General features: G+C 38.2%; 1 protein-coding gene across 1 annotated transcript in view; it reads left to right on the forward strand.

Annotated features, from left to right (window-relative positions):
• LOC109916808 (fibrillin-1-like) overlaps window positions 1–13,363 on the forward strand; it is a 589,008-nt gene that overhangs the window by 502,069 nt on the left and 73,576 nt on the right. Inside the window, exons 47-54 of the mRNA XM_048617021.1 lie at window positions 615–737; window positions 3,905–4,057; window positions 7,386–7,454; window positions 8,020–8,145; window positions 8,724–8,843; window positions 9,717–9,839; window positions 11,998–12,129; window positions 12,235–12,360. Coding sequence (XP_048472978.1) covers window positions 615–737; window positions 3,905–4,057; window positions 7,386–7,454; window positions 8,020–8,145; window positions 8,724–8,843; window positions 9,717–9,839; window positions 11,998–12,129; window positions 12,235–12,360 — 972 coding nt within the window. The remainder of the gene's footprint in view (window positions 1–614; window positions 738–3,904; window positions 4,058–7,385; window positions 7,455–8,019; window positions 8,146–8,723; window positions 8,844–9,716; window positions 9,840–11,997; window positions 12,130–12,234; window positions 12,361–13,363) is intronic.

Here is a 13,363-nt window from a genome sequence, read left to right on the forward strand (position 1 = left end):
TCTAGGCCCGAAACGTCAGCCTTCCTGCTCCTCTGATGCTGCCTGGCCTGCTGTGTTCATCCAGCTCTACACCTTGTTATCTTAGTGAATCAGGTGTTTATTTTTGTGATAGTTGATGACAAGTAAATGGTCACCGTTAGACTAGCTTTTAATTCCATATTTTTATTGATAATAGATAATGTCTATGAGTTTTATACAGTCCATTTCTCTCCTATTCAAATTCACATTTTATAATCTGACATGAGATTTGAACCCCTGACACCAGAGCATTAGCCTGTATCTCTGTATTACTAGTCCAGTAGCATTATCACCACATCATTTCCCAAGTTTTAGCATACTGCTTTTTTTTCCGCACCTAACAATCAGCTAAGGTGTCAGTTTTGCAATACAGGAAACTGAAGGGAGGGTTGGGGGTGGGAGAAGAAATCAACATCATCAAGACTTTCCTGACCTCACCAAGTACTTCTTTACAAGTTTCCTCATGCACTCCATCTTGCATGTGTCCTGCTGTTAGAATTCTCAGACTGGTGTCTCAATCATGATGTACTAACAAAACATTCCAAAACAAAGCATTCCTATTGCACTACTGTATGTGATCTGATTTCATTTTTCAGATATCGATGAATGCGCATCAGACCCTGGGTTGTGTGTATCAGGTACATGTACTAATACTGAAGGAAGCTACAAGTGTATCTGTCCACCAGGATCAATTCTCTCAGGTGGAAGAAGGTGCATCGGTGAGTCCATGGTAACAACCAAGCAGCGCTACTGTCCAACAATCTTAACACCACAATTATAAGTGCGAAAATTTTTATGCAACATAACATCTCTCAGAATACTAGATCAGAAATTTGTTTCTGTCAAAGACCCAGTTTTCAGTTTCAAGTATTATAGTTTTGTGCATTGGAAAAGGTATCAAGTGAAGATAAATTCCAGTACATATTTGGCGAAAATTGCCGTGATATTCATTTTGAAATGATCCATTTTACCTTTTATCAACCGATTCATCTTAGTCTTGTTTGTAGTAGTTCTATGATCACTATCAATAGCAACTATTTCAAAATTACCAAGGAGGTTTAGATCGACATAATCTTAACTGTATTTGAACCAATGTTTTTTATTGAGAACTTTTTGTTTGTTTGAAGAAATGACATTCATATGTTTCTAGTTTATTGAATTGTTTCAAATTAAGATCTTCTCATAAATTTGGATCATAATCTTTAATGTTGCAGGTGTCACCTAGAGTTGATAACCTCTGTGATGTCTATACAGTCATCTTCTCTCCTGACTTATAAACAAATTTGGCATATATTATTCTGTTTTTTGCATTGAACTGGTGAACTAATTTTCTGCATATTGAATATTCTTGATATATTATTGTTATTCAGGGTCCTTTTCATCATTGTGTGTTCTCTTTCAATCTTTCTTATCCAGATTATCACTTTTATCTATTATCTATTTTACATATATATTTATATATTTTACAAATTATCTATCCCATTAAGACAGAAGCACCGATAGTAAGTATAACAACTAGATACTGTATAAAATAACCAAATACAAAGATTAAAGTGGAATTCTCTTGCTCTAAGACACAAAGCAAAGAGTTCCCATTTTTTGCTTCAAGCAACATATTGGTGATTCATTTTCATCATTGTGGAATGCTTGCTTTTCAATTCATTTAACTTTTTCAGAACATTCCTGTAGGATGTTTGTCAACAAGGGAAATGAGCATTCTATCACCAAGTTTGTAGATGACACAAAATTAGATGGCAAGGCAAGGGGTAAAGATGACACAAAGAGTCTACAGAGTCTATAGACCAGTTAAGCAATTGGGCAAAAGTGTGACAGATGGAATATAATGTGGAAAGTAAGGTTTGCATTTTGACAGGAAGAATGAAGATGCTGAACATTGCTTAAATGGAGCAAGCTGTGACACAGAGAGGTAGTTGTGTGTTCTTGTACAAAAATCACAAAGCTAGCATACATGTTCAGCAGGTAATAGGGGAGGAAAATAGAATGTTGGCATTTATTTCAAAGAGAATGGAGAATAGAAATAGGAAAATCTTGCTAAAAATACATAAAAACTTGATAAAGCAATATGAACATTAGTTGGACCGCATCATGGAAAGCTGAACAGTTTTGATACCCTTATTAAAAGGGATAGGGACAGCGTAAAGGCAAAAGGTTTTTAGTTTAGAAAAGCATCATGTGTAGGCACCATCTTGAAGGGCCAAAGGGCCTGTTCCTGTGCTGTACTGTTCTTTGGAAGATAAACTGGCATTGGAGGTTGTCCAGAGAAGGTTCAGTAGGTTGGGCCTGTACTCGTTGAAGCATAAATAAATTAGAGATGACTTTATTTAATTATAGGGAGAGGCTGAATAGGCTGCAGCTTTTTGTCCGTGGAGCATTGGAGGCTTAGGGGTGACCTTATAGAGGTTTTAAAATCATGAGGAGCATGGACAGGATGAATAGGCAAGGTCTTTTTCCTAGGGTAAGGGAGTCCAAAACTTGAGGGCGTAGATTTAAGGTGAGAGGTGAAAGATTTAAAATGGACCTGAGTAGTGATTTTTCCACGCAGAGGGTGATGTGTGTATGGAACGAGCTGCCAGAGGAGATGGTTAGGCAAGTACAATTGCAATATTCAAAAGGCATCTGAATGGGTATATGAATAGGAGGGGAGGGTCCAATTTCACAAAATTGCATTCTCGTCAGTGAGAATTGCCCACTGAAGTATTTAGTCAAAAATTGAACTTCTTGTACCTATGTTTAATTATGTTCTTCCAAATTTAACTAAAGGGCAACTATGCACTGGAAATAAACCTTCCTGCCAGACATTGAATCACTCAGGAGGTTTCAGAATTTTTTAAATGACTAATCATGTTTTGATTGTTTTTTTTTCAAAGAACTGTTTAAATGCAAGTTCATTGTACCAGATTCATTAATTAAGAGCACTGTTGTAGGTGTGAAATGTCTTGAATTTTCTTTATTGACTCCCTACTGTACGGAGAGGCCATTCAGCCCATCAAGTCTGCACCGACCGTCCAAAGAGCATCCCACCCAAACCCAGCCCCCTACTCTATCCCCGTAACCCCGGAGTTACCATGACTAATCCACCTGGCCTGCGCATCTTTGGACTGTGGGAGGAAACCGGAGCACCTGACGTATACCCATGCAGACACAGCTAGAACGTGCAAACTCCATATGTCATCATCCAAGACTGGAATCAAACTGTGGTCCCTGGCACTGTGACATGGCAGTGTTAACCACTGACCCCTCTTTGCCAGCTTTACAGATCGCAAAGCTGACTTGAAAAAGGCAAAGAAGATCACAACTCATTGAGTTGCAGACAGAATGCTACCATACTGTTAGTAGAACAAATCAGAGAAGATATGATGATGCAGCTCGATGTGCTACGTATAATATTAGTCTGAACATGCAATCCATGCCATCGATAACAAAACTCAAAGCATCTAGAACTACTTTACTCTGCCACACCATAGCTGCAGCTCCCATTTTTATTGCAGTCAGCCCTAATGGAGGAGGAAACAGAAGTTTTCCTTCGTAGCTTTGATAAGCTGAGATTCTTCTGCAAACTGGGTGTAACCCATGAAATTCAATCCTTTTGTGCAAAGCTGATGGTAACACTAAAAAGAATTCTTCAACAATTTTACAAGATCTGTACATTGTGAATGCTGCCATCAGTACCAAAGTGGTTGTATTTTTCACATCATGAGGAATCTTATTTTAAAAACCCTTGTACACTTTATCAAGTGTAGACAAAGACGTTCTGTTCAAGTAATTCTGCTTCCAGTGATTTTTTTACCATAAGAGTTGTGTGCTTTTGTGAGGAGTGTTACAGGAAAAACTTATTTTGTACTAATTTTTTTTATATCATTTGCAGATATCAGAGAGAGTTTTTGCTTCTCTAAATTTGAGAATGGTGTCTGCTCTGCACCCAAGTTCAAGAACATCACAAAGGCAACATGTTGTTGCAGTTTAATGCCAGGAGAAGGATGGGGTGTCCCGTGTGAGATTTGTCCCAAAAGCACAGAGGGTGAGCCAGATTTTGCTACAATAAATTCATTTTCACAATTGAGGTAACAAAAGTAACAAAACTTCTAGGATAAAGTTTTGAGCATCTATTATTATATTCTGAACAATGTATATAGAAATAGAAAAGGTAATGTTAAATGTATTAATTTTGTGTTTGTACTGGGTAACTAATAGAATCAGTTGTTGAAAATGAACCTGCAGTTTATTTGTGCAAAAATAATCTGAAAATCAATTATAAACAGACTGCATGACAAGCGCATAAATAGCAAATATTTTATCATAAGCAATGACAAGCAGGAAAACAACAACCGATATAAATTCAGAAAAAGCAAACTGACCAATCTCTATTTTTCATGAGCTTTTTACATTTTAAGGTGGATGGGAAAATCGAACATCACAGCACATGTATGTTTTCGAGTATAAAAGTATAAAAATCAACAGAATGTCTTTGCAGTTCATGTCAGCAGTGCTTCATGGAGTACCTTCAGATGCTTTTACAACTGCTATAATTTCTATTCTACAAAAAATTTGAATTGTTCAATACTAAGTAGCTTAAATCAATTTATATTTGCTACTTAGCTTAAATTAATAAACATATAGTTGTAAAAAAGATTTCAGAACAGTCAAAATTTCATGTACCAGAAAATTATCAGGCCTATCAAGCCCCTTGCAAAACTAAAATAGTGCAATCACACTACAGATTGACAAATATCTAACCATACAATTTGCCTGGAAAACTATTCTACGCATCTAACCTTGGAAATTCTTGTTCTGATTATCCTACAACTATGATTTATTTCTGTTTTATTGGAAGCAAAAACTTTAAATTTCAACTGGTGTTGAACCTCTATTAAAAATAAGGATGTGTTTGCATGATGATGGTCGTGATCTACCAATCAGTATCTGAAAGAATTTGTCTAATACTGACAGTGATTCATGCTGACACTTACCCATTTTACACTGGAATCTTTGTACTTTGTGATGCTGGCGCCAGTAGGGATATAGGAGAAACTAATCCAGAGACAAATTTGCTAATTCTAACACTGACAAGGGTTTATTTCACATCATAAGGCATATATTGATTTAATTTTAAATGGAACTGACAGCTTCTGAAATTGCATAGCCTCACGCTCAACGCTAAATATCCTCACATCCTATCAGTGCTCACTGCCTTTTCCTAACCCCTGATTGTGTTCATCCTCCTCCATCACATCCTGACAGTGTTCGGCCACTTCTCTCACCAATCCAACAGTGTTCACATCCTCAATTATCCCTGACTGTGTTCATTCCAACCCCATGAAAGCGCATAAATTGTCAATGTTCATCCCCTTCACTCCCCAATGATGTTGACCATTCCAATATCAGCCAGACTAGAGCAGGGATTTCCAGAGGTAAATCAGAACAGGAAGTGCAGGAGGGGTGAACACACCTTTTGGGGTGAATACTGCCCTTGTACGTTGGGAGAGGAGAGGTGAACATTTCTTTGGGTGATAACTTGCTTTGACACTCCATCTGATTTATTTGCAAGTTACACTGGTTTTGTACTTCGTATGAAAATTCGGTGAAAACCAAGATACAGTTAGAGCAAACAATCCAAGTCTCTGTGACCTGTCACCTGATCCTACTGTCATTGCAATCATGGAGCAATCCAAGCAGGGTCAAAGCAGCAATCAAATTTTTAGAACTTTCTGCATAAATACCACATAAGTGCCTGTGTCAATTTCCTCAAGATCCCAAGGTGCATCTCTGATGTAAGTTAAGTCAAAGGCCTCTCCACATATCGGAAAATTTGTGTGATGTATGCAGTGCTGATCTGTATTTCTTCTGGACTCTTCCGATCTCGGCTGACCAAAATGCGCAGCGCTGCATTCCCCGGGAAACTGGGGGAGTATAGTAGAACCATAGGAGGACAAAACATGGGCAGCATATATCTGGTAAGTTTAAAGCTCCAGCCTTCAATTATGCTTTACTAAATGGGTGAGCAGGTGAAGGTTGGTGGATAATCAAGTTAGATCGATTGTTGATCAGTTAAGGGGATGATGGGATTGGCAAAAGTGCAGCAGAACAGAAAAGGGCAAAGAATATAGATACTCTTCACACAAATCTGTACATTAGAGCTGTACGAAAAAGTAACTCTTGCTTCAAATGAAAGCCAAAGCCTTGCACTCCCCATTCGTTCCTCCTATTCCCTGACCCTCCCACATACCATACTCCATGTTCCCTAACACCCTTGCTTGCCACCTATTAATCCTTTATTTATCAATCCTCCCACCCACTGTCTCTCCCTTCCCCAACTCTTCCACTCTCCAACCTCTGACTTGGCACCCCCGTAACACTCCCCAGTCCTCCCGCTCACCACTCTTCTCCCCAATTCAATTCTTGACCCTCTCTCTTGTTTGTGCTTTAATCTCCTAAAATATCAATGTGACCAAGCATACAGAGAAGGAGGCTCATACAAGATGATACTGAAGCAAAAGTTCCATTGCTAAGTACCACATCATGATATCCATGACATTACAGTACAACTAATTGGGACTCATTTATTTTGACTTCTAAAAATAGGTAGGGTTTGATCCATTATTAATATAACAAATGAAAATCTTGGATCATTCTTTACATATTGCCAGCTAAATTAGTTAGTAGAGCTCAAATTTAAGGATAAAGGAAATTCTAGAAATGCACTTTAAATAAGCCAGGGTCTGTAAGAAAGGTACATTATGTTTCACCTGTGAACTTGGAATCACCTGAGCATGATCATCTGAACACATCAGAAGTGTTGTAATCTGCCTTTTCAACGTCCTCTGTATTTCCAGAACTTTTCTGTTTTTATTTCAGTACTTTGGAGCTCCGTGACCTCCGTATACCATTTCCCATTTATTTTACTTTCTGTCAAGGTTGAACAAAGGACTGCAATTTCCAACACAAAAAGCAATATCTAGTTTAGCTGTAAGTGGCAGGTCATTTTGCATCTGAAGCAGCAGAAGAATGAAATGATTGATAGTTTGTAATACTGCATATTTAATAGAATGGTTCCTAACAAAGGTGGCACTAAAACAAAAAGGTCAGGAATTTAATAGGCTTGAATGTCTCTAATATGTCTCAATAAATGAACATTTCCACCCTCTATAATCAAAGCAATAGTTTATAACTGGAACACATTTGTTTGAGTTTTCCGTTATAGTAGCAATCTGGCATCTACTAACATTGGAAAACATAATACCAATGATTTTGTCACCAGTTAGAACATACAGACAAGTATTTACAGTAGTATGCACTTCTAACTTCTTTCAAAAAATGATTTCATTTAGCCTTATTCAATTCTATTGTAGAAGCATTTGGAAAACTGTGCCCCAGCGGCTTAATTGGAACTAGAATTGATGTGGACGGTTCGCACGTGGGTAAGGCCCGATTTAATCTTCTTATACACCATGAAATCATAATAATTATCTGATTCCCAACAATTGAAAAGTAGCAAGTTCACTTATAGGGAGCAGTATGTTAAAGGTGAAACTGCTTCGTTCTCAGTCTTAATGTTTTCACATTCATGTGGTTATAAACCAAAGAGACTTTTTGAAGCAGAATGAATGATCCATAAAGAAGCAGTTGAGAGATTTTCCTCAAAATCCAAAAAAGCAACCAATTCCCTTGAATCAGTACAAGACAATCCAGCCTTGTGGGCTGAACAATTGAAGGTTAGCTTTTAATTAATTGTCATTATAAATCCAATATTACTTTCACTATAAGGTAAAAGCTAATCCAACAGTTACAGTAAAAAGTGAGTTTTAGTTAATTACTCTATTCCCAAGATTACTATAGACAGATTTCACTACCATAGCACATTTGCAATATTAAACATTACTTCCTAATTATAGAATCGTGTTAAATTTGAGACAGTTACAGTTAGTCCAAATATATTTCAATAATTCTAATTCTATAATTGCTACATCTTTTTCTTGGTGAAAGATACTGATGAATGTGCTATAGACCCAGGAATGTGTAAAAATGGGCAATGCATCAACACTGATGGTTCTTTCCGCTGTGAATGCCCATTTGGCTTCAGTATCGATTATACTGGAATCAACTGTGAAGGTAAGCTCCCTTGAAACACAGAAAACAAGTAATGCAATTAATATTCTTTAACTTGCCATTTCTGTTTAGGAAGTGCAGAGTTCCTTGCTATTTTAGAATTTGAAGTAATAGTTATGAATTGTACCATTCATTACTCACATCATTCACATCAACAACCCTGCATGCTGTATTGAACAACAAAATTGGTATCCATTGGAAAGACATAATTTTATTGTGAAGGGGATCTGTATTCCTGAACCTGGAAGGGTACACAAACCAAGTGCTGGAGGATTGCTGGAATTTTGGGAATGACCCAATTCCAGTTGATTCCTGTCCACTAAATTGGCAATATGGAATTGCCTGCTAAAAATCCCATAAATTCAGCCACATTTGATTCCAATGTGAAGTGCATCTGCATGAAGTAGGTGTGTTGAAGGTGTCACGGTGTTGCTGTGAAATTTCTAGCCCTCAAACACATTGGAAGTACCAAAAATAGTAAGGGTGCCCATCATGTAAACAAATGCTTCGCTGATCCTGTGAAAGTACAGAATATTTTTCGCCAGGAATTTACTTCTACCATTTCATTTCACTTGTAACAGACACAAATGAATGTTCTGTTGGTAATCCCTGTGGCAATGGGACATGTACTAATGTGATTGGAGGATTTGAGTGTGCGTGTGAAGAAGGCTTTGAACCAGGACCGATGATTACTTGTGAAGGTAAGCCTATTATTTCCATGTTCCTATCACACATACATGGTAAAACTATATTTTTTATCAGGTAAATACACTTGTTGCATTGACCCACACCAATCAGTGAAGTTCTAAGTTTAATGCCTGATGTTGACTTGATCTAATTGATGGGAATCGTGACTATAGTAGGAATAATGCAAGTATTATCGCTATTCTGAAATGCTGATCTACTTAAATCATTTTCCAGTTACCTTCCCATTGTTTACTGCATATATCTCATTGGGTTGAGAAGAATGAGAGCAGACATTATTGAAATATGTAAGATTGTTAGGGGGCTTGACCGGGCAGGTGCTGAGAGGTTGTTTCACCTGGAGGTAAGTGTTTAGGTCCAGCGGCACAATCTCAGAGGAAAGAGTCATCCAATTAAGAGGGTGGTAAATCTGTGGAGTTCTTTACAATGGAGCATGGTCAAGGCTGGGTCATTAAGTATAGAAATCTGTTTAGCTCAGGCTTAAATAACCAATAAGGGAATCAAGAGTTATGAGGATAAGGCAAGAATATGGAGTTAAGGATTTTCAGATCAGCCATGATCCCCCAAGAGGATGGTGAAGCGGACTCAATGCAACAAATGGCCTACTTCTGCTCCTACCTTTTATGGTCTTGAGAGCAGGTGAGGATAGAATTTGGTTTTGTAATACCTGTCATCATCAAGTATTGAGTGCAATATTGGATAGTTGCAAGTATCTTTGAAATTATGTTGCAGTCTTAGTCACCACCTTCAACAGAATGGAGGTGGTATAGAAACTAACCAGGGCTGCAAAGGCTACATAAATTGAATGCTATGAACTACCTTGAATTTTCGTGTTTGTGAAGGAAATAAATGTGTTTGTTCCATTTCAGACATCAATGAATGTGCACAAAATCCTTTACTTTGTGCATTCCGATGTGTTAACACCATTGGAGGATATGAATGTACATGTCCTGCTGGCTATGTTCTAAGACAAGATGGGAAGATGTGCCGAGGTTAGTACGAACTTCCATTTTAATATTAGATGACATCCTGTCTTCCTTATTAGACTGTTGAAAGCAAAACAATTTTCCATGAACTTTGTTATGATACCAAAACAATATTCCTTGGATTTTATATAGGATAAAGCTCTTTATTCTCTACTATTGGTCTCAAAACCTAGAACAAAATCTCTGCTCTGTGTTCATCTGCTCCAGTGTAATTTTCCCCATTTACTGTTTCAGTTACCATTATGGTATTGCTGATAGATATGTGCACATTATAGTCAGCACAGAGGATCTTGAATTTGTGAATTAATGTACAATGGGTAAAAGAGACTCAGTAGTTTACTTTACATCTCCCCCAATTTCCTTTATTTGGTGTGCTAATACGAAGTAGTTTTTTGCTGAATTTGAAACAAGATCACAGAGGTTAATGGACAAAGCAAATAATGAAATATCCATTGCCAGATTTTCAAAATAGTCTTCTGTCCCAAAACTGACTGTGAATTTTGTGGTTGGTTGGCTTGCCAAGCTGGTTCGTTGTTCCGCAGACATTTCATTACCCTGCTGGGTAACATCCTCAGTGCAGCCTCCGATGAAGTGCCGTTGTGTTTTCCCGACGAGTATTTAAACTCTGGTGTCCATTGAGCTGGATTACCTCACTTCCGTTTTCCTTCACAGTGGAGTGTATATGGGGTCGAGCCCTATGTGTTTGTTGATGGCTTTCTTCATGGAGTACCACACTTCTAGGAATTCCCATGCTTGTCTCTGCTTTGCTTGTCCCAGGATCTTGGTATTGTCCCAATCGAATTGGTGGTTCTCCTTATCCATGTGGATAGAGATGAGGGAGTATTGGTCGTGTCTTTTTGTAGTCTTTTGTACAAGCATCGATTGGCTACAAAAAGACACAACCAATACTCACTCATCTCTATCCACATGGGTAAGGAGAACCATCACTTCAACTGGGACAACACCAAGCTCCTGGGACAAGTAAAGCAGAGACAAGCACAAGAATTCCTAGAAGCGTGGTACTCCACGAAGAAAGCCATCAACAAACACATAGAGCTCAACCCCGTATACACTCCACTGCGAAGGAAAACCGGAAGTGAGGTAATCCAGCTTATCGGACACCAGAGTTTAAATACCAGGCGGGAAAACACAACGGCGCTTCATTGGAGGCTGCACTGAGGATGTTACCCAGCAGGGTAATGAAACGTCTGCGGAACAACAAACCAGCTTGGTGAGCCAACCAACCACAACATCCACAACCCGAGCTACAAATCTACTCTAAAACCTTAGTGACTGAATTCTAGAAACTTTTGAAAATTAATACAATACCTCAGTTGGTAACAAATATAACCAAAAAATATTTTTCAGTTTTTAATAAAACAAAGAACTGTGGATGCTGGAGATCTGAAACAAAAACAGAAATTTCTAGCAAAATTCAGCAGGTCTGGCAGCACCAAGGGGAAGAAAGCAGAATTAACATTTCGAGACCAGTGATGCTTTGTGAGAACTCAGTTTTTAGAACTTCAGTTTTTAACCTCTTCTTAAAAGATTTTACCAGAGTTTCGAATTCAGATTTAAAAAGAATGCCCATTAAGGGTAGGAAAAATTTGCATTTATATAATACCACATCAGATCCATTTGAGGCATTTTATTTACAACAAGTGATCAATTGTTACATGGTCAAACAGTTGAATTAATTTAAACAGAGCTAGAGATAACCAGCAACAATAAGAATCATCACCTTAAATCTATTTTAATAAAAGAAGGGCTGCTGGCCAGGATTCTGAGCAAACTAGCTCCTTTTCTAAGAATAATGCTGTGGGGCTTTGTGTCAATCTGTTCCAAATGGAAGGGACTTCTACGTTAACATCTCATCGAAAAAAATGCACACCAATCTATGCAACAATGTCTTTCTGTCAACCTACATAATATGCTCAAGTTGTGAATTTGGTTTTAAAGCCACACATTTCAACTCTGTCAAGAGCATTACTAACTGACCCAAACTAACACATTTGAGTCATAATTAACTGGCCAATTCATGGTAAGTATGATAAGTTCATGTCCTTAATTTTACATTCCTTTTACTCTTGTTGCTCTCTTGTGAATATTTTTCATTTGTACTGGCAGTGATAATGAAAATCACCACTGCTTGACACTTTTGCAGATCAGAATGAGTGTGAGGAACAACTTGATGGTTGTGCGTCAAGAGGAATGATTTGCAAGAATCTGATTGGAACTTTCATGTGTATCTGCCCACCTGGATTAGTGCGAGCACCAGATGGTGAAGGGTGTATTGGTAACAAACAAATCTTTTTAATCAATTTATTCTTCAGTTTACAACATACTTAAGTTCATTTTGCAACATGCAACAATAAATCAATGCTATAACTCTTTCCTGTAGATGAAAATGAATGTCGCACCAAACCTGGCATTTGTCAAAATGGTCGGTGCATTAATACCCCTGGTAGTTACAAATGTGATTGCAATGAAGGATTCACAGCCAGTTCGACACAGACTGAATGTATTGGTGAGTTTCACACTTTGTTTAATTAAAAGATGATTATTAGGTTCAGTAGCAATTGTAATTTTTAAATTAAAATTGTAATTTCCTTGCGGCACTCGACACATGCCTGCCGACATGAAAATGATGCTACTGCCTGTTTCCAGTTCATTAACCAATTCTCTATCAGTACTAATATATCACCTAACTTCATGAGCTTTTATGTTATCCTTTTGTATGATACCTCCAAAGGTATTGAATAAGCTAAGTAATTTACTTCTATTGGTTTCCTTTTATCTGAAACTTTCATGCTTGAAACATTTTCAAAATTTTCAATAAATTTGTGAAACAGGATTTCCCTTTCATAAAATCATGTTGACTTCTCCAATAGTATTCTGTTTTTCTAACATTGTTGACTTCCTTAACAATAGATTGTAGCATTTTTCTGTTGACTGATATCAAGCTAACCCACCCCTTTTTGAATAGTAATCCTACATTTGCTGGCTTCAAATCTGCTGAGACTGTTTCGGAATCTAGAGAATTTTAGAAAATCATAGCCAGCACATCCACTATTTCTATAGCTGTCTCTTATATCATGTAAGTCAAAAGGTCTTGTGGATTTGAGACAACAAGGTGCAGAGCTGGATGAACACAGCAGGCCAAGCAGCATCATAGGAGCAGAAAGGCTGACGTTTCGGGCCGAGACCCTTCATCAGAAATGGGGGAGGGGAAGGGGGTTCTGAAATAAATAGGGACAGAGGGGGAGGCGGATAGAAGATGGATAGAGGAGAGGATAGGTGGAGAGGAAACAGACAGGTCGAAAAGGCAGGGATGGAGCCAGTAAAGGTGAGTGTAGGTGGGGAGTTAGGGAGGGGATAGGTCAGTCCAGGGAGGATGGATAGGTCAAGGGGGCGGGAGGAGGTTAGTAGGTAGGAGATGGGGGTGCGGCTTGAGGTGGGAGGAGGGGATAGGTGGGAGGAAGAACAGGTTAGGGAGGCAGGGACGAGCTGGACTGGTTTTGGGATGCGGT

The sequence above is a fragment of the Rhincodon typus genome, chromosome 36, assembly GCF_021869965.1.
Source record: "Rhincodon typus isolate 14 chromosome 36, sRhiTyp1.1, whole genome shotgun sequence".
NCBI classification, from domain to species: Eukaryota; Metazoa; Chordata; class Chondrichthyes; order Orectolobiformes; family Rhincodontidae; genus Rhincodon; species Rhincodon typus.